General features: G+C 48.9%; 1 protein-coding gene across 3 annotated transcripts in view; it reads left to right on the plus strand.

Annotated features, from left to right (window-relative positions):
• The first annotated feature begins 751 nt into the window (after nt 1-751).
• The window catches only part of coro7 (coronin 7), a 114,228-nt gene continuing 94,882 nt past the window's right edge, over nt 752-20,097 (plus strand). For 2 of the 3 annotated variants that reach the window (XM_052021168.1, XM_052021169.1), the window contains exons 1-6: nt 752-928; nt 6,616-6,712; nt 8,766-8,846; nt 11,634-11,704; nt 11,910-12,093; nt 15,473-15,549. In XM_052021168.1, the coding sequence (XP_051877128.1) occupies nt 869-928; nt 6,616-6,712; nt 8,766-8,846; nt 11,634-11,704; nt 11,910-12,093; nt 15,473-15,549 (570 nt within the window). In that variant the 5' untranslated portion in view covers nt 752-868. Of the gene's footprint in view, nt 929-6,086; nt 6,221-6,615; nt 6,713-8,765; nt 8,847-11,633; nt 11,705-11,909; nt 12,094-15,472; nt 15,550-20,097 lie in introns of those variants that run through there. The other variant, XM_052021170.1, reaches the window with a different exon arrangement.

The raw sequence follows: 20,097 nt of genomic DNA on the forward strand, positions 1-20,097 counted from the left end.
GCCTCAGCTGTTCACAGTCTATATCAGTGATGTATACCATGTGTAATATATCCAAAAGCAAAAATGCAGATGCTGAAAATTTAAAAAAACAGAAAAGGCTAATTAAAGGTCATTGACCTGAAACATTAACAGTTTCTTCCTCCACAGTTGCTGCCTGACCAGCTGTGTATTTCCTGTATTTTCTGGTTTCAAGCACAATGTTTCCCAGTGATACAAAGTGAATGTGACAGTTTGGGCTGTATGGAGGATGCAGAAAGGTGCTGGGAATATTGTCAGGCCAAGTACATGTGAGGAGGCAGAGCACAATGTGGAAAAATGCGAGGACAACCAGTTTGGCAGAAAAAAGACATACTTTTTTGTAAATGGTGAGGGATTGAAAGGTGCAGTGGAAACAACAAAATGATGGAAACACTTGGCAGGTCAGGTAGTTCCAGACCTGAAGCATTAATTGCGCCTCTTCCCGAGAGTTTCCAGCAACTTGTTTTTATTTCAGACTTCCAGCAGCTACAGTTTTGCTGATTTTTAAGGCCAAAATTCAGGGCTGAAATATCTAATCATTGCCACAAGCCACGCCCACTCCGTTGCCACAAGCCACGCCCACTGTCCACCTGACTCCGCCCGTGTTATTCTAAGCCCCACCCATCACATTGCCCGCACTTGCATCATAAGCCCCGCCCACACGCTCACCTCATTCGCTCCAGCAGGCCCCGCTCACACCACCGCCCCCGCCCCCTCCTGTGATTGACAGGCGGGGAGCGCGCAGGCGGCAGCCGAGCTCCGCGGGAGCGGCGCAGATCGCAGGCCGCCCCCGTCGCTCGCCGAGCTCCTCCCCGCCCCGGGCTGACCGAGTGGCTGCGGCGGCGGCGCCATGAGTCGCTTCAGGGCGTCCAAGTACAAGAACGCGGTGCCGCGGCTGCCGGCCCGAGGGGTGAGTGCTCGGGGCCGGGGGACACGTTGATTCCGGCGGGGATGAGGGTGTGAGGAGGGCGGGCCGGGCCGGGCCGGGCGGGGCGGCAGCTCCCTCACCGCCCCTGCTCGCCCCGGAGGCCGGGCCTCCGCTGAGGGGGCGCGACTCGGTCGGGGGAGCCGCCCCCGTCCTTTGGCCCGGTGTCCTGGCGCCGAGGTTCGGCGACGCCCCTCAGAGCAGGTGGCTTTGCCGTTATAATCGCTGTGGGATCTTGCCGTGCACAGGCTGCTGCACGCCGGTGGCTGCAAAGCGTTTTGTGCTTCACTGTTGTTTCGACAGGTGCCATAGAAATGAACGTCCTTCTTTGAATGGACTGCTGGTACTGTCAGAAAACTGGAATTCCTTTTGTGTCTCTGAGCTGCAGGTTGGAACAGGATTTTTAAAATTTGCTTTTGAGGTGAAGAGGCGAAGATAAAACCAGCCCCCTCCCACTCAACCACTGTTCAGTGAAAATGCTGCAATTTCCTTCCCCTGCCTTTGACAGAAGAGGAAGTGGCAGCTTTTTGCAGCGGCTTGTCACCCCGACTTGCAGCAGAAACGGTACTGAGCAGCGGAGGAAACTGTCACCACATGACAAGAAGTTAGAGAGAATCTGTGCTTGCACAGGCAAAACCCTGACAGGAAGGGCAGCGACGAGGATGTTACTTGAAGACATTAAAAACGAACGTGAGTTAAGGAATAGAATGAGGGCAGTTGGTGGAAAAAAATGCATTCCTACACTATCTTAATCTGAGGTAAATTTGATAACCTACATAAGAATATAGAAAATGGGGGCAGGAGAAGGCCATTTGGCCCTTTGAAGCTGCTCTGCTGTTCCTCATGATCAGGACTATGCTAGTTTATAGAGGCCTTACAGCATGGAAACAAGCCCACTGCACTGACCATCAAGCACCCACTTACACTGATGTGATTTTTATCCTCCCCACATCCTCACCAATTCCTTTGAGATTCTACCACTCGCCCATGACGCCAGGGATGATTCACCACGGCCAGTTGATGTACCAGCTTGCATCTCCTTGGGATGTGGGAGGAAACGGGAGCTTCTGGGGGAATCCCATTTGGCCACAGTGAGAACTTGCAAACTCCACACAGAGAGCACTGGACGTCAGGATTGAACTAAGGTGACCGGTGCTATGAGGCAGTGGCTCCAGTAGCTGTGGCATTAGTGCCTACTGCAATGCTATTTTTCTGCACTATCCCTTTATCCCTTGCTTTCTTTGATATCCACAAATTTGTTGATCTCAGTGACAGCCTCCACGGTCCTCGAGGGTAGAGAATCGCAAACAATCACTATTCTCTTGGGTGACTCTAGGGCACTCTCCTGCTCTTCAGAATAGTGCCAAGGGATCCTGTAGCTGTACCTGAGTGACTTGTTGAAGCCATGACTATAAAACCTACAGTGCAGCAACTCCCTCAGTACTGCACTGGCGTGTTGGCCTAGAATTTCTGCCCAAGTTGTATGGAGGTGTGGAAGCTGTAACTGCTGAGGCATGGCTCAGTTTTCAGTGGGATCACATTGCCTGCCAGACACTCTGCCCAGACTTGTCAACATCCCACAGCATCCCTGGAGTTCAGCAGAATGAGAGGTGATAGCAGGTAAGTTGTGAGAGAGATTGACAAAGTAAACACTTAGTCATAGACTTATACAACATTGAAACTTGTACAGTTGTGACTTTTTCCTTAAAGTGGAGAGTCTAGAACCATTATAAAACATCTCAATATAAAACATCAACCGTTTAGGCCTGAGATGAGAAAGTTCTTCACTTGGTGGTGGGGGCAGTCGTCATTATCAGTTTGCTGTTGTGGGATTACGCTGTGCTTTGATTGACATACTGTTGAAAATATCCTGACTGGTTTGCGTCACGGTCTAGTATGGCAATTCGAATGTTCAGGAACGTAAGAAGCTGCAGAGATTAGTGGACTCAGCCCAATACATCACGGGCACATCCTTCCCCACCATCAGTAGTATCTACATGAGGTGCTGCCTCAAGAAGGCAACATCAAAGATCCCCACCATCTGGGCCATGCCATCTTCTCACAGCTCCCGTCATGCAGGAGGTACAGAAACTTGAAGTCCCACACCACCAGGTTCAGGAACAGCTACTTCTCTTCAACCATTCGGTTCTTGAACCAACCTTCACAACCCTAATCACTAGAGTTTAGCAACACCATGACTACTTTGCACTAAAATAGGTGGGTATTGATGGTGCTGTGTTTGAGTGTGATTCCACTGTCTCAGAACAGGCATGTTTGACTGGGATCTTGCAAAGTAACACTGACTGTTAGGAATGTGATGATCTTGCAATCTTGGCATTGCTCTGCAAAAGAATCAGCTGTTCCAGGCCAAGGAGATAACATTGTAATGGACAACAGGAGTGAAGGCTGAATAAACCCCACCCTCCAATCATAACAGGCAAGGACTTAGAAAGTGCACAGTGAGTTGTTTATGGGTTAGTTGAGAATAACCCATAGCAGTAGAACATAGAGCATTACAGCACAGTACAGGCCCTTCAGCCCATGATGTTGTGCTGACATTTTATCCTGCTCTAAGATCTATCTCACCTTTCCCTCCAACATGGCCCTCCATTTCCCTATCATTCATGTGGCTATCTAAGAGTCTATTAAATGTCCCTAATGTATCTGCCCCCACAACCTCTGCTGACAGTGTGTTCCATGCACCCACTGTGTTTTTAAATAAAAACTTGCCTCTGACGTCCCCCGTATACCTTCCTCCAATCACCTTAAAATTATGCTCCCTCATGTTAGCCATTTTTGCTGTGGGGAAAAAGTCTCTGACTGTCCACTCGATCTATGCCTCTTATCATCTTGTACACCTCTATCAAGTCACCTCTCATCCTCCTTCTCTCCAAAGAGAAAAGCCCTAGCTCAGTCAACCTATCATAAGACATGCTCTCCAGTCTAGGTAGCATCCTGGTAAATCTCCTCTGCACCCTCTCTAAAGCTTCCACATCCTTCTTATAATGAGGCGACCAGAACTGAACACAATACACCAAGTGTGGTCTGACCAGAGTTCTGTAGAGCTGCAACATTACCTGGTGGCTCTTGAATTCAGTACCCCAACTAATGAAGGGCAGCACACCATATGCCTTCTTAACAACCCTATCGACCTGCGTGGCAACCTTGGGGGATCTATGGACATGGACCCCAAGATCCCTCTGTTCCTCCACACAGCTAAGAGTCCTGCCGTTAACCTTGTATTCTGCCTTCAAACTCGATCTTCCAAAGTGTATCACTTCACACTTATCTGGGTTGAACTACATCTGCCACTTCTCAGCCCAGCTCTGCATCCTATCAATGTCCTGTTGTAATCTACAGCAACCTTCTACACTATCCACAACATCACCAACCTTCGTGTCATCAGCAAACTTACCAACCCACCCTTCCACATCCTCATCCAAGTTATAAAAATCACAAAGAGCAGGGGTGCCAGAACAGATCCCTGCTGTAATGATTACAAAATGGCGCTTGTTAGAGTTGTGAGATAAGAAAAATTGTAAATGAAAACCTATCAGTGATCTTGAAGGCTATTGGTACAGAGAAGTGTCAATCACAAGTGCAAAAAGCAGCTTTGAAGATGAGATCAGTTAACTGATGACTGCATTTCTGAGGTTGTTCCAGCCAATCCAGTCACTTGCTTAGAAGAACAAAGCCTCTGACTCAATAACCTTTGTGTTCAGGACTCCATGAAGTTAGATTAATGGAAAGTTGTCTTTTTAATTACTGCTTTGGAACAGCAGATTCCTTAAACAGATAGGAGTTGTAATAGTTTATGGTTTGGTCTTTTGTAATAATATAAAAGAGATTCAAGGCACTGAGTATGTGGGCACTTCTCTCTGTTGTCTGGTCTGGTGGTCGGAACCCTCATCTCTCTTCCCAGTTGTGGATTTTGCTCGACTCCAGCTATGTGGGAGCTGAAGGAATCGATAGGAATCTGAGGATTGCATAGATCAGCAAATAAAGGATTGATGGTTCTTTGAACCAAGTGAAATAGATAACAAAACGTTATCTTGGCTCAGCAATCTATTGGAAGAAAGAAATTGCATTTGTAGTTTAAAGTTTACAAGCAAACACAAATGATCCTTGGAGAGAAACATTTGATGTTTCAGGTCAAACCCCTTCATTGGAGCTGGGAAAGTGAGAAGATGAGCGTGTTTAAGTTGCAGAGAGGGAGGAGTGGAGAGAACAGGAGTCAGTGAAACGGTGCAGATCAAACTTGCCAAGGTAACAATTCCTAACAAAAAAAACAGCAACTGGAGACAGAAGTGAAAGAAGGAAGCAAATCGAAACAGTAAGGAGCAGCCACATCTGTGGAAAAGGAGAGAGGGAAAAGGTGGAATTTTTAAATTAATTCCTAGACCTCGATGGGAGATGAGGTGCTGCTCCTCGAGCTTGTGTTGGTCATTGTTGGAACAGTGTAGGAGCCCAAAGCAGAGTCCAGACCAATAGTGGGGCGGAAAGTTAAAGCAACAGGCAACTGAGAACCTCTGCAGACTGAACAGGTGTAAGGAAGTTTAACTCCAATGGAGTCATCCTCCTAACAAAGCACTTGGAACACAGCTCTGTCATAACCAACATCATATTTTATCATAGAGACAAGGAAAGTACCTCCCAGTTGCCCTTGTAGACTGAGCAGGTGTTCTACAAAGCAATCTTTGGGTCTAGTTGTTCAATCAATGTGTTTGTGGACCTGGTCTGTTTCACTTCTCTGACATCTGTAGCTTCAGCTTTGAGTTAGAAGGTTGTGAGTTCAATTGCCATCCCAGAGGGTTCGGACGTAATGCAGGGCACTACAGAAGGATTGCCGCACTGTTGGAGGTACCGGCCTCTCAGGGATGTCAAATGTTCCAGGGCATGACTGGGAGCTCTCTGGGAGAAAAGATTTAATTTCCATTGTTCCTTTCACAATCCTTGGACAACCAAAACAAAAAAAAACTGCTGGAAGAAGTCAGTGGGTGAAGTGACATCTGTGGAGGCAAGGGGATGGTTGATGTTTTGGGACTGTTCAAGGGTTTCACCCTGAAGCATTGAACACCCCTTTCCTCCCACAGATGCTGCTCGGCCTGCAGAGTTCTTCCAGCAGTTTGTTTATTTGCTCCGGATTCCAGCATCTGCAGTCTCCTGTGTGTCCACTGGACATCCAAAGCTGTGCACATCAATGAAAGTGCAGTCACTCTTGTGATGTCGGGAAGGTGGCAGTCAAGCAGTGCACAGCAAGATCCCACAAAGAACAAGGTGATCATGACTACTGAGCAAACTGTGTGTGTGCACATGAGAGAGAGTGTGAAAGAGACACCTGAGTAGCTCCAGTGTCAGGTGGGGTTAGGGTGCATACATTCAGGCTCCATGGAGATGTTTGGGCCTGGAGGTCAAAGAGTATTCCTTGCTGTCTGCTATCCAACCTGCCTCAGTAGACCAGCCTCAAAAGCCTGGAGGGAGGGAGGGAGGAGAGAGAGAGAATGCAGTGCAGGGATTACACGTGACTGGTAACCTGAGGTGTGACTGCCATTAAATGGTGCTGAGGCTGTGAGAGGTCTATATCGGGAGAGAGGGGGTTTGTACAACTGTACGATTTCGAGATGTTTATCTTTGATGCCCAGCATGGTAACCCTGTCTTTCTGCCTCCACAGGACTGGATCAGTAACATTAGAACAGGGTCTGCTGTCTCCTATGGAAACCACATTAAATCGAGCTGTGCCTTCATTGCTTTCAACGCAAACAGCCCAGGTGAATGACCACTTTACTCAAGGTGGACTGCCGATGGGGAGAAACCGTTTCCTGCTAGATTTTGCAGCTGGTCACAGCAGATTCTGCGTCCGGGAAATTCGTTTATCTTGCTTGGGGCTTTTACTTATTTGTTTATTCATGTGTCACCAGTATTTATCAATGGCTCGCTGAGCAGTTCAAAGGGCAGTTCAGAGTCCAGGCTAGACTGGGTAAGGCGGACAATTCTCCTCCAATAGATGTTAGTGAGCCAGATGGGTTTCCAGGTGACTGTTATTGAACTAGCTTTTTATTCAAAGTCGAGTTTGAATGCACAGGTGCAATGCAAAACTTACTTGCAGTAGCGTCACAGGCACATAGCATCAGGTAAGCAGCATTCACAAGATAAACATAACCATAAATTCTGCACAAATTTTACAAGCAAGAACACAATTAAAACAAAAGAAACAAAGTCCATTTTGGTGCAAGGTGATCATAGTGTTGTTAACCTGTAGTGATTAGAGTTGTGCTGGTTGGTTCAAGAACCGAATGGTTGAAGGGAAGTAGCTGCTCTTGAACCTGGTGGTGTGGGACTTAGGGCTTCTGTACCTCCAGTTTAATCTAAATAATTAAATTCCTCAGTTTCCATGGTGGGATTTGAACTCTTTGTCTCCGGATCGGTGGTACAGGCCTCTGGGTAACTTCCCAGTAACCTCACCACTGTTCCCGCTCCCTGCCAGGTGGCAGTGTGTTGTTGGAGGGAGACGTCAGCCTGATTTCCAGGTCACTATCTCGCAGTCAGGCTATTTAAGAGTGAAATCAGGAAGCACATTCTTCCACGCAGGATCACGGGAACGTTGAACCCTCCCTTTCCAAAGAGCTGCAAAGGCTGGGGGGTCAAATTATATTTCAAGCCTGTGAAAGTGGTGGGTTTTGTTGGGTGGAGATGTGAAGAGAATATGGAACAAAGGTGGCAAAATACAGAGACTTGTTACTTATCACAACACAAAATGAGGCCATTCAGTTCATTGGGTGCATGCCTGCTCTCAGCAGGGCAATCCCATCAGTCCCATTCCCCCTGCAGCCTATTCTCACTCACACACCCATTCGTTCCCCTTTCATTCTTTTGTGACCCCTTGTACTAGGGGTAAATACCTTGTATGCCTTGTACTAGGGATAAATAACCAACCCACACGTCACTGGGATGTGGGAGGAATCTGGAACACTCGGGGGTTGGGGGGGGAGGGGGTGGGGGGGAACCCACGTGATCACAGGGAGAACGTGCAAACTCCACAGACGGCACCGGAGGTCAGGATTGAACCCAGGTCCCGTTCCCTGGAGCTGTGAGGCAGCAGCAGCACTAATGGCTGCACCACTGCGCTGCCATGTGATCCTGTTTCCCTGCTCTACACCTGGCTACAGCTACAGACACGGTAGTGTAGTGGTTAGCATATTGCTTTACAGCGCCAGCGACCCAGGTTCAAATCCGGCCACTGCCTATCAGGAGTTTGTACGTCCTCCTTGTGTCTGCGTGGGTTTCCTCCGGGTGTTCCAGTTTCCTCCCACATTCCAAAGACGTACGGGTTAGGAAGTTGTGGGCATGCTATATTGGCGCCGGAAACGTGGTGACACTTGTGGGCTGCCCCCAGAACACTCTACGCAAAAGATGCATTTCACTGTGTTTCAATGTACATGTGACTAATAAAGATATCTTGTGGCTCTCACAGAATAGTTGGTTCCTTGGGATGGGGGCACCTCATTACCGCTGGTATTGGTGGATCTTGTCTACTGGGAGGTTATACCCATAGTGTGGCAGGGGAGAGGTTAATTCTCAGCACGAAGAGGACCAGGGAAGGGAGGGTAGAAAGTGATGAGCATTACAGGAAATGAGTAATTAGAGATTAGATGAAAAACATATGGGCAAATGTTACCAGTTACATTAATTTGAGCTTAGCTGGTTAAATGTTTCTATTAGATCATGATCCCTCTCCCGGTCTCTGCGGTGGTATACTGGGAGTCAGTAATTTATCCCCTCTTCTGAGCAGCTGTTTCTAACGCACTCTGTGGTTTCATGCAGGAGGTGGGACTCTTGGAATTTTGTCGCTGGAAAATGGATCCCGGGATAAGCAGCAGGTGTCAGAACTTCCTTGTCACGCAGGTAATTGGAGAGCTCGGTGTGAGTTGCTGGTATGGGATCCAGTATTCACTCTGTGTGTCAGGCTGGGCAGGTAGCTTCTCTTGTTTCCAGGTGTTCTGCACTGTACTTAACCAGCAGGGAGCTTGGACTGCCCTGAAGGCCACCATAAACACACCTGCAAAGGCACTCTTGGATTCTTCATCAGAAAGGACCAGGACAGGGTGGATGAGAATGATCAGGATCTAATGAACTGCAGAGGCAAGTGCTCCTGGACTGGAAACTCCACCACTCCTTGGGTAAAGAAATAGCTCTGCATGGACCTGAAGGCCAAGGTCCAGCAAAAAAACCAGTGACTGCAGAACTGATGGTGGTGGAAAGAGCATTGGAGGCCCGGCAACCGTGGCGTCCCGCAGCAACCATCGAGATCCAGCATGCTGCAGTAACCGTGGAGATCCAGCACCCCTCCTGCCCCCCCCCCCCCCACCCCCCAAGGCAATCATGGAGGCCTGGTGACCGTGGAGATCCAGCACCCTGTGGCAACTGTGGAGGTCCGGCATGTGGCAGTGACCGTGGAGGCCCGGCGCCCCGCGGTGAAATGACCTGCGCTGATTCTTTAACCCTGTCACAATTATCTATGGCCCAAATGTGCAAAATGAAAGAAAAATGAGCTTATCAAAGACGATCATTTCCTGCTGAAGGACCACTTCAAACAACTCCTCTACTGAGACGTTGTCCTTCACATGATCAGGCCGGACTCAGTCCCACCCAAATCATCCGGTTCTGGCTCACTCCCACGTTGGCGAGATGGCAAAAAGGCCAAATACCAACTGAAAACGACAAGGCCTTGGGAGCAGACTGCGCACCGTAAAAGTTCTCCAACCCGGTGGAGAGGAGCTTCAATTGTAAATACACCTCATCTTCTCCTGTGCCAAGGAAGAGGAGGCTACGCAGAGGTCCTCAGACACCGTGACAGTCACTTTCTTCAAGAAGATTTACGTCTGATTGCAGTAACCGCATAGGGGACCTCCCAGGCATCTGCCACAGTGAAAGTCATTGCCAGGGTTTTTCTCCATCACCTCTTCCGGTTGGTCAAAGAGCTGCTCCCCAACTTGTAAGTTGACGGCACCGAAACAGACCCCCCTGTTCATGCTGACCTTTTTGCCCGTCTACATGAGGGAACATGAAGAAGTTGGGCACAACCTTGCTACCTGTCCATCCTGCTGAAGATCTTGTGCTGGAGCCTGAGAGTTTCACACTGGCCTCGGGGAGAATTTGTTGGCCTTTATTACGAGAGGATTTGATTACAAGGTGGTGAAGTCTGACTGCTGTTAGATACGATCCTGACTAATCAGTACTTTGTTCTCCTCATCTTAAAATGCATAGAGGAAGAGTAGTGAAGATTCACCAAGCTGGTTCCAGAGATGGCTGGGAGGTGCTGAGTGGACAGGTGGTGTGTTCTCCACAGAGGTTAGAAGAATGAGAAGGCACCTCATGAAACTTGCAAAATCATATGTGGATTTGACAGGCTGAACACAGGGAAGATGTTTCCCCTGGACCAGTGATCATTGTCTCAGAGTAAGGGGCTGGGGTGAAAAATGTCTTCATTTGTGGGTGGTGAACATTGGGCATTCGCTCCCCCAGGGAGCTGAGGAGCTACGGTCCGAGTTTCCACATCACAGTGATCGGATTTCTGAACATTGAGGTAATCTTGGGATAGAGGAGAGTGAGGGAAAATGACATTGAGGTGGAGCAAGCTTGAGGGGCTGGATGGCCAACTCCTGCTCCAACTTCCAATGTTCCTCTGTTATTCACCATCTCAACCCTCATCCTTGACTCTGTGGGACCATCTGTGAAGGAGCACATTGAGACGTGTGTCCATCCTGTGTACACCACTTCAGAGCTGGTCTGTATACCTTGCCAGAACGTTCCTGATGGGGTCGGGCTGGTAGCTGCAAGATGCAAAACCAATGAACTTGCTGACTAACTACGGCAGATGGCATATAACCATTCATCTTTAGCCCAGATGTGAGGTGACAGGAAGGTGGGGGTGCTGGTTGTGTCTGTTAGTCTGGTGGTTGTTGGTATGGTGGGTACTGACCGGTGGTGGTCCTGTGTGGTGCAGGCACTGTTGGTGTTCCTGTGCGGGTACAGTTGGTGGTGTTCCAGTGCGGTATGAGCTGTTGGCACAGTGGTGTTCTGGTGTGGGCACAGTTGGTGGTGTTCCTGTGCGGTGTGGGCACAGTCGTGGTGGTGCTCTGGTGCAATATGAACTGTTGGTACAGTCGATGGTGTTCTGGTGCAGTGTGGGCACAGTTGATGGTGCTCCCGTGCGGTGTGAGCTGTTAGTACAGTCGGTGGTGTTCCTGTGCGGTGCAGGCACAGTCAGTGGTTTTCTGGTGCAGTGCGGGCACAGTCGGTGGTGTTCCAGTGCGGTGTGAGCTGTTAGTACTGTTGATGGTGTTCCTGTGTGGTGCGGGCACAGTTGGTGTTCCGGTGCGGTGTGAGCTGTTGGCACAGTCGGTGGTGTTCCGGTGCGGTGTGAGCTGTGGGCACAGTCGGCGGTGTTCTGGTGCAGTGTGGGCACAGTCGGCGGTGTTCTGGTGCAGTGTGGGCACAGTCGGCGGTGTTCCTGTGCGGTGCAGGCACAGTTGGTGGTGTTCCGGTGTGGTGTGAGCTGTTGGTACAGTCGGAGGTGTTCCTGTGCAGTGTGAGCTGTTGGTATAGTCGGTGGTGGTCCGGTGCGGTGTGAGCTGTTGGTACAGTCGGCAGTGTTCCTGGTGGTACTGACTGTGTCCTTTCCACTTGCAGATCTGGTGACCGATTTTGATTTCTCTCCATTTGACGACGCGTTGCTAGCAACATGTTCGGCCGATACGACGGTAAGGTGCCGTGCAGGGTGTCCCATGAGGGAGGGAGGCAGAAACGTCGGGAGCTAATGGGAGCTCCTTGGGGTGTAGTTTGGGTTCCAGCTGGGATAGAATGGTGGGAGGGCTGGGCGTCAGGCAGGCTCTGTGCTCTGGAAATCAGTGGGTTCAAGACTGCAGCAAAGTCTTGTGTTTAACGTTAAATGTTTCCATTGACCAGGTGAAGCTGTGGCGGATACCGGAGTCTGTAGAGCAGATCTCGGGCACGCAGAACGTCACACTGGGACCAGAGGCCACGCGGGTGGAGTGCGTGCTCTTTCACCCTTCTGCAGATGCGGTGTTAGCAAGTGGAGCAGGAAATGTGGCCAAAGTGTGGGACCTGACTCAGCAGAAAGCCTTGGCAGGTGAGGTGCTGCTGCTCCGAGCAAAGGATTGGTGCTTCTCATGTAGGACGGCAGGGCGGTTGTTGGTTGAGAGACTGGACTGACCAGATCTCAGCGAAACAACCAAAACCATGCTGGACTTGACGGGTTGCTGCAGGGAGGATGTTTGCTCTGGCTGGAGGGGTCTGGAATCGGGGCCTCTGTCTCAGGATCCAGAGTAAGACGTTAAAAGTCAAGCTTATTGTCATCTGCACGAGTCCATGGGTGCAATGATAAACCCACTTGCTGCAACATCACAGGCACATAGCATCAGATAAGCAGCATTCACAAGAAAAACATAAGCATAAATTGAACACTATTTTTTACAAGAAAGAACATAATTAGAAAAAAAACAAAGTCCATTTTAGTGCAAAGTGATCAGAGTGGTCACAGTGTTGCTGTACTGAGGTAGTGATTAGGGTTGTGCCGGTTGGTTCAAGAACCAAATGGTTGGAGGGAAGTAGCTGTTCTTGAACCTGGTGGTGTAGGACTTCAGAATTCTGTACCTCCTGCCCGATGGGAGCTGTAAGAAGATGTCATGGCCTGGATGGTGGGGATCTTTGATGATGGATGTTGCCGCCTTGAGGCAGTGCCTCCTGTAGGTACTTCCGATGGTGGGGAGGGACGTGCCTGTGATGTATTGGGCGGAGTCCACTACTTTCTGCAGCTTCATATTAAATGACCCAGATGAGGAATTGGAGGGATAGGTTAGTAAGTTTGCAGATGGCATGAAGGTTGGAGGTGTTGTGGATAGTGTAGAAGGTCGTTGTAGGTTACAACGGGACAGACAGGATGCAGAGCTGGGCGGAGAAGTGGCAGATGGAGTTCAATCCAGAGAAGTGTGAAGTGATGCACTTTGGAAGATTGAAATTGAAGGTGGAGTACAAGGTTAATGGCAGGATTCTTAGCAGTGTGGAGGAACAGAGGGACCTTGGGTTCCAAGTCCATAGATCTCTCAAAGTTGCCACGCAAGTTGGTAGGGTGGTTAAGTAGGTGTACAGTTTCTGGCCTTCGTTAGTCAGGGGATTGAGATTAAGAGCTGCAAGGTAATGTTGCAGCTCTATAAGACTCTGGTTAGACCACACTTGGAGTATTGTGTTCAGTTCTGGTCGCCTCATTATAGGAAGGATGTGGAGGCCTTGGAGAGGGTGCAGAAGAGATTTACCAGGAGGCTGCCTGGATTAGAGAGTATGCATTATGAGGAGAGACTAAAGGAGCTAGAGCTTTACTCATTGGAGAGGAGGAGGATGAGGGGGAGACATGATAGAGGTGTACAAAATATTAAGAGGAATAGATAGAGTGGACAGCCAGTGCCTATTTCCCAGGGCACCAATGCTCAATACAAGAGGGCATGGCTTTAAGGTAATGGGTGGGAAGTTCAAAGGAGATGTCAGAGGGAGGTTTTTCACCCAGAGAGTGGTTGGTGCATAGAATGCACTGCCTGGGGTGGTGGTGGAGGCTGATATGTTGGGCAAGTTCAAGAGATTGTTAGATAAGCATATGGAGGAATTTAAGATAGAGGGATATGTGGGAGGAAGGGGTTAGATAGTCTTAAGAGTGGTTTGAAGGTCGGCACAATATGGTGGGCCGAAGGGCCTGTATTGTGCTGTATTGTCCTACGGTTCTATGGTTCAGTTCCAGTTGCCTCATTATAGGAAGGATGTGGAAGCTTTGGAGAGGGTGCACAGGAGATTTACAAGGATGCTGCCTGGATTAGAGAACATTTCCTATGAGGAAAGGTTGAGTGAGCTGGGGTTTTTCTCTTTGGAGCAACCCAGGATAGAGGTGACTTGATAGAAATGTAAAACATGATGATGCTGGAGGAACTCAGCAGGCCAGGCAGCATCCGTGGAGAAAAGCAGGTGGTCAATGTTTCGGGTCAGGACCCTTCTTCAGGACTGAAGATAGGAAATGGGGAAGCCCAATATATAGGAGGGGAATTTGTGGAAAGGGTGCAGAGGAGATTTACCAGGATGCTGCCGGGTTTAGAGAGTATGCATTATGAGGAGAGACTAAGGGAGCTAGGGCTTTACTCTTTGGAGAGGAGGAGGATGAGACGTGATAGAGATATACAAAATATTAAGAGGAATAGATAGAGTGGACAGCCAGTGCCTCTTTCCCAGGGCACTGATGCTCAATACAAGAGGGCATGGCTTTAAAGTAATGGGTGGGAAGTTCAAGGGAGATATCAGAGGAAGGTTTTTTACCCAGAGAGGGGTTGGGGCATGGAATGCGCTGCCTGGGGCGGTGGTGGAGGCAGGTACATTGGTCAAATTCAAGAGATTACTAAATAAGCATATGGAGGAATTTATTTTATAAATAATGGAGGGATATGTGGGAGGGGGGGGGGGGGATGGTTAGGTAGTCTTAGGTGAGATTTAAAGGTCGGCACAACATTGTGGGCCAGAGGGTCTGTATTGTGTTGTATTGTTCTATATTCTATGAATATTGGGCTTCCCCTTTTTCCTATCTTCAGTCCTGAAGAAGGGTCCCGACCCGAAACATTGACCGCCTGCTTTTCTCCACGGATGCTGCCTGGCCTGCTGAGTTCCTCCAGCATCATCGTGTTTTTCATTCGGATTCCAGCATCTGCAGTCCTTTGTTTATCTTGATAGAGGTGTATAAGATTATGAGGGGCATAGATAGAGTGGACAGCCAGCACCTTATCCCAGGGTGGCAATGGCCAATGTCAGAGGAAGAAAGTTTAGGGGAGATGTCAGAGGTGGGTTTTTTTTACACGGAGAGTAGTGGGTGTCTGGATCGCACTGCTGGAGGTGGTGGTAGCGGCTGATACAATGGGGACACTTAAAAGGCTGTTAGATAGGCACATGGATGTATGAAAAATGGAGGGTTATGGGCTGTGTACGAGGGAAAGGTTAGATTGATCGTAGAGTAGGTTTATATAGGTCAGCACAACATCGTGGGCCGAAGGGCCTGTACTGTGCTGAACTGTTCTATGTTAAATGCTGAAGTGACAATCTCAGAATAACTGAGACAGGTGGTGTTAAGAGTCTGAGCAGCCTCCACTAGGAAGGGGGTGTGAGAGGTGATTTGCTTCAGGAGTCTGATAGCAGTGGGGAAGAGTCTGGATTTCAAACTGCTGTATCTTCTCCCTCCCTCCGCACTGCCCTTCGGTGTTGAGGTGCTCTTTCAGCACTTCGTAGACTTTTGTGTTCGAGCCTCTCTAGGGAGAGTTGACTGCAGAATCTTCTGCCTGCAACCACTGCGGTGTCCGCTGATGTACTGTAATTTTGCCCCTCCACCTCACGCCCTCAGCCTCTCCCGCTCACTTCCTGCGTCTTTTCGTCAGAGGAGAGGCCTGTGGAATCTGTGCCTCATTCCGTGTTGTCTTCACTTGCAGCTCTCGAAGACCATGGCGACCAGATCCAGAGCCTGACGTGGAAGGGAGATGGCTGCCTCCTGGGCTCCTCCTGTAAGGTGTGTGTAACTGGTCAGTGTGTGGACAGAGAGAGGCAGGCAGGCACTTCACAGGGCTCTGGGTAAATACCATGAGTCCCACTGATACTCAAGGGCATAGATCATTGGAAGTCTCCACAGGCAGGTTGCTTAAGGTGGTTGTGAGGTCCGTTATTTTGTCCTCACTTTGCCACTTGCAGCAGCTAAGATGCTCCAGTGCTGGGAGGCAGGTCCGGGGCACGGCAGAGGTGGAATCTTGCACCAGTGGATTGGGGCAGTGGTCCATGCTTTGTGGCATTCAGGCTGCGCTCTGTATTCTCGAGGAACACCACCTCATATTCCACCTGGGTCGTCTACAATCCAATGCAATGAACGTTGAATTCTCCCAGTAAACTGCTCCCCTTGGTCCCTGTTCTCTCTCTTCTTGATCCACCCGGTTCTTCCTACGCCCACGCCAGCCCCCCATCTCCCCGTTTCCTTCCCCTCCTCCACCCAGTCCATCTGCCCACCACCCACACACCCCTCCCACTGGGTCCCCTCCCCCATTGTTCCCATCTGACTCCCACCTCCCTCCCTTTATTCCAGGCTCCACCTTCCTCCCCCATCAGATTCCATCTCTTTCAGCTCTCTGTCACTTCCACTTGTCACTTCCCAGCCTCTGTCACTTCCTCTGCTCTCCCCTCCTCCATCTGTCTATCACCCCCCCCCCCTCACCTGGATCCACCTATCACCTGCCGGCTGGTGTCCCACCCCTTCCCCTCACCTCCTTACACTGGCTATCTCCCCTCTATCAACCCAGATGAATGTCGCCTGTCCATTTCCCTCCACGGATGCTGCCTGACCCGCTGAGCTCCTCCAGCGTTTTGTGTGGATGGAGGTTTGTAGATTGTTGGGGTGAATCTCCAGAGGTAGACAAGTGGATATGAAGAGGCCTGTCCAGGATTTGAGGGGCAGTAGTGGAATAAGACCGGAGAGAGGGTGAATCCCCTGCAATCAATCCCATCAGATACTCCCTGAACTTAATCCATTGGCTCACCCTGGTCAGTACACCATGTACAGAGCCCTTTACATTTCCGTATTTATTTAGTTTTGAAATCTGGGCATCGAGTCTGTTGCCCGTTACCTGGACTGGCCAATACACAACAACGGTTATAAGAGTAGGTCAGAGTGCCTCACCACCTGGCAGGTTCTGGACACCCCTCCCACTGGTAACCATCTGAGCTGAGCCAGGCTGTGTAACCCAACTGATGGATATGACCCAAGTTGGCAGTCATTCACCACCCAACTCCTCCCCTGCCCCAACTTGTCTGGTGTCCGTGCTTTTGCTACCTCCAGAGTTGGCCATTCCAATGTGCTGGCTGGACTCTCTCGTCCTGCTATCCCTACACTTGTCCATCAAAACTTCTTGCCAGTGTCCAAACTTGCATCACCCACATTCGCCAGGCACTTGGTAACTTCTGGTTAAGCAGCACTATGGTTTAAAATTTTCACCTTTGATTTCAGATCCCTCATGACTTGACCTCTCACTCCCAGTCTCCAAACCTTCCCCCAGCCCTGAACCTGGCCCCAGAGCTCTGTGTTGCTCCCATTCACTGTGCTGTTGGTGATTATCCTTCTATTACCTCTACCCTGTGCTCTGGACATCCCTCCCAAAACCTCCAGTAAAAGCAGAAAATATTGGAAACACCCAGCAGGTCAGGCAGCATCTGTGGAAAGGGAAATACACTTCCCATTTCGGGTTCGTATTTTTATTTCACATTTCTAGAATCTGAAGTTTTATTTTCTCCCTCAGGCTCTACCTCTTTGCTTTTCTCTTTAAAGTGCTCTCAAAACCAACCTCTTTGACCAACATTTTTGTCACTTGCACTAACGCCTGCATCTGTGGCTCCACATAAAACTTCACCCGACGATGCTTCTGTATCTAGGTTGTTAAAGTGAGGGAGGAGGCCATTTGACCCATTGATCCCGTGCTGTCTCTGTACGAAGACAAACCAGTCAGTTCCAATCTGTTAGCTTTTTCACTGAAATGCAGATCCCTCTGCAATTACTTTTGTCATCAATTGTCCATCTGACTTCCCCTGTGAAGGCAGAGAGTGAAGCTGTGGATGTACCAGAAGTGACCTTACAGATTTCTCCAGGGCCTGGAAGGACCCCAGTGGTTGTAAGCAAAAGGACAGAGATACAAGCCAGGAAACCATAAACCAGTCAGCTTAACGTTGTGAAATCCAGTATTAAGGAAGTGATAATGCAACGTTTTTGAAAATCATAGTATGATTTGGCAGAATTGGCATGGTCTTTTGAAAGAGAAATAGTGTTTGACAAATATATTAGTCTTCGGTGTAAGTGGCAGGGTGGATAAAAGGTGATCAGTGTCTACTGTGTATTTGGATTTCCAGAAGGAATTCAATAAGGTGCCACACAAAAGGTATCTTTGCAGGGTAAGAGAGCTCATAGATGTGGGTAAAACATGGCTTAGACTGTGGAGTGACTAACTGATAGAAAACTGTTGGGATAAATGGGTAACTTTTATCAGAATCAGGTCTATTATCACTGACATATGTCATTAAATTTGTTGTTTTGCAGCAGCCGTACAGTGCAAGACCTAAAGACATAAAAATGACTAAAAGTTACAAAAATAAATAAATAGTGCAAAAGAGGAATAATGAGGTAGCGTTCATGGGCAGTTCAGAAATCTGATGGTGGAGGGGAAGAAGCTGTTCCTGAAACATTGAGTGTATCTCCTCCCTGATGGTAGTAATGAGAAGAGGGCATGTCCTGGATGGTGAGGGTCCTTAGTGATGGATGCCGCCGCCTTCAAGCACTTCCTCTTGATGATGTCCTTGACGGCAGGGAGGGTTGTGCCCGTGATGGAGCTGGCTGAGTCTACAACCCTTTGCAGCCTCTTTCAATCCTGCATGTTGGAACCTCCAGTCAGAATGCTCTCCACTGTACATATGTAAAAAAATTAGTAAGTCTTTGGTGACATGTCAAATCTCCTCAAACTCCTAATGAAGTAGAGCCACTGGTGTGCCGCCTTCGTGATTGCATCAATATGTTGAGCCCAGGATAGATCCTCTGAGATGTTGACACCCAGGAACTTGAAGCTGCTCACCCTTTTCACTGCTGACCTCTCAATGAGGACTGGTGTGTGTTCTCCCAACTTCCCCTTCCTGAAGTTTAGGTTGGCAAGTAGGAAGGGGTCAGAACTGGCTGTCAGCTATTTGCAGTCATTAGCATAGACTTAAAAAAAAAAGGGACCAAGCGTGTTGTATCTGTATTTGCTGATGACACCAAGATAGTTGGAAAGTAAGTTGAGAGGAGATGCAAAGAGTTTGTAGAGGGTTTTGTACAGGTTACGCAAGTAAGCAAAACAGCAGTCAGCAAGGGAATAAGGTAAATGCGAGGTTTGGAAGAACATCATGGCAGAATGTTATTTAAATGTGGTGAGATTACTGAATGCTGCTGTTCAGGGAAATCCGGGTATCCTGGTACCAGAACCACAAAGTTAGCTGGCAAGGAGAAGGATGTGGAGGATAGGGAGATCAGTGCAGAGCGTGCTAATATGCTAGGGCACTCAATGAAGAAGGGGATAGTGTTCGGTCTCTTAAAGAGCATTAAGGTGGATGTCCCAGGGGCCTGATGGGAGATACCCCAGGTAATTGAGAGAGGCAAGAGATGAGATTGCTGGGGCCTTGACCAATATCTTCGTGTCCTCTCTAGCCACAGGTGAGGTCCCAGAGGACTGGTGAGTAGCTAATGTTGTCCCATTATTCAAGAAGGGAAACGGATAACCCTGGAAACTATAGACCAGTGAGTCTTGCGTCAGTGGTAGGGAAGTTACTGGAGAGGATTCTTCGGGATAGGATTTATGAGCAATTGGAAAACCGTAGCCTAATTAGGGACAGTCAGTATGGCTTTGTGTAGTGCAAGTCATGTCTTATTAACTTGATCGAGTTTTTTGAAGAGGTGTCAAGGGTGATTGATGAAGGTAGAGCCGTGGATGTTGCCTACTTGGATTTTAGTCAGGCGTTTGACAAGGTCCTTCTTGGAGGGCTCATCTGGAAGATTAAGATGCATGGGATCCAAGGTGAATTGGCTGTTTGGATTCAGAACTAGCTTGCCCGTAGAAGACAGAGGGTAGTGGTTGAGGGGACTTATTCTAGCTGGAGGTCAGTGACTAGTGGTGTTCCTCAGGGATCTGTACTAGGACCTCTGCTGTTTGTGATGTATATACATGACCTGGATGAAAATGTAGATGGGTGGTTTAGTAAATTTGCAGATGATACGAAGACTGGTGGTGCTGTGGATAGTGTAGAAGACCGGCAAAGGATACAGCGGGATACAGATCAGTTGCAGATATGGGCGGAGAAATGGCAGATGGAGTTCAACCCGGCCAAATGTGAAGAGACAGGACACTGCTAATGGCAGGACCCTTAACAGTGTTGATGAGCAGAGGGATCTTGAGGTCCAAGTTCATAGCTCCCTGAAAGTGCTACACAGGTTGATAGGGTGGTAAAGAAGGCACATGGCATGCTTGCCTTCATTAGTCGAGGCACTGAGTTCAAGAGT

The sequence above is a fragment of the Pristis pectinata genome, chromosome 8 (assembly GCF_009764475.1).
Source record: "Pristis pectinata isolate sPriPec2 chromosome 8, sPriPec2.1.pri, whole genome shotgun sequence".
Lineage (NCBI taxonomy): Eukaryota > Metazoa > Chordata > Chondrichthyes > Rhinopristiformes > Pristidae > Pristis > Pristis pectinata.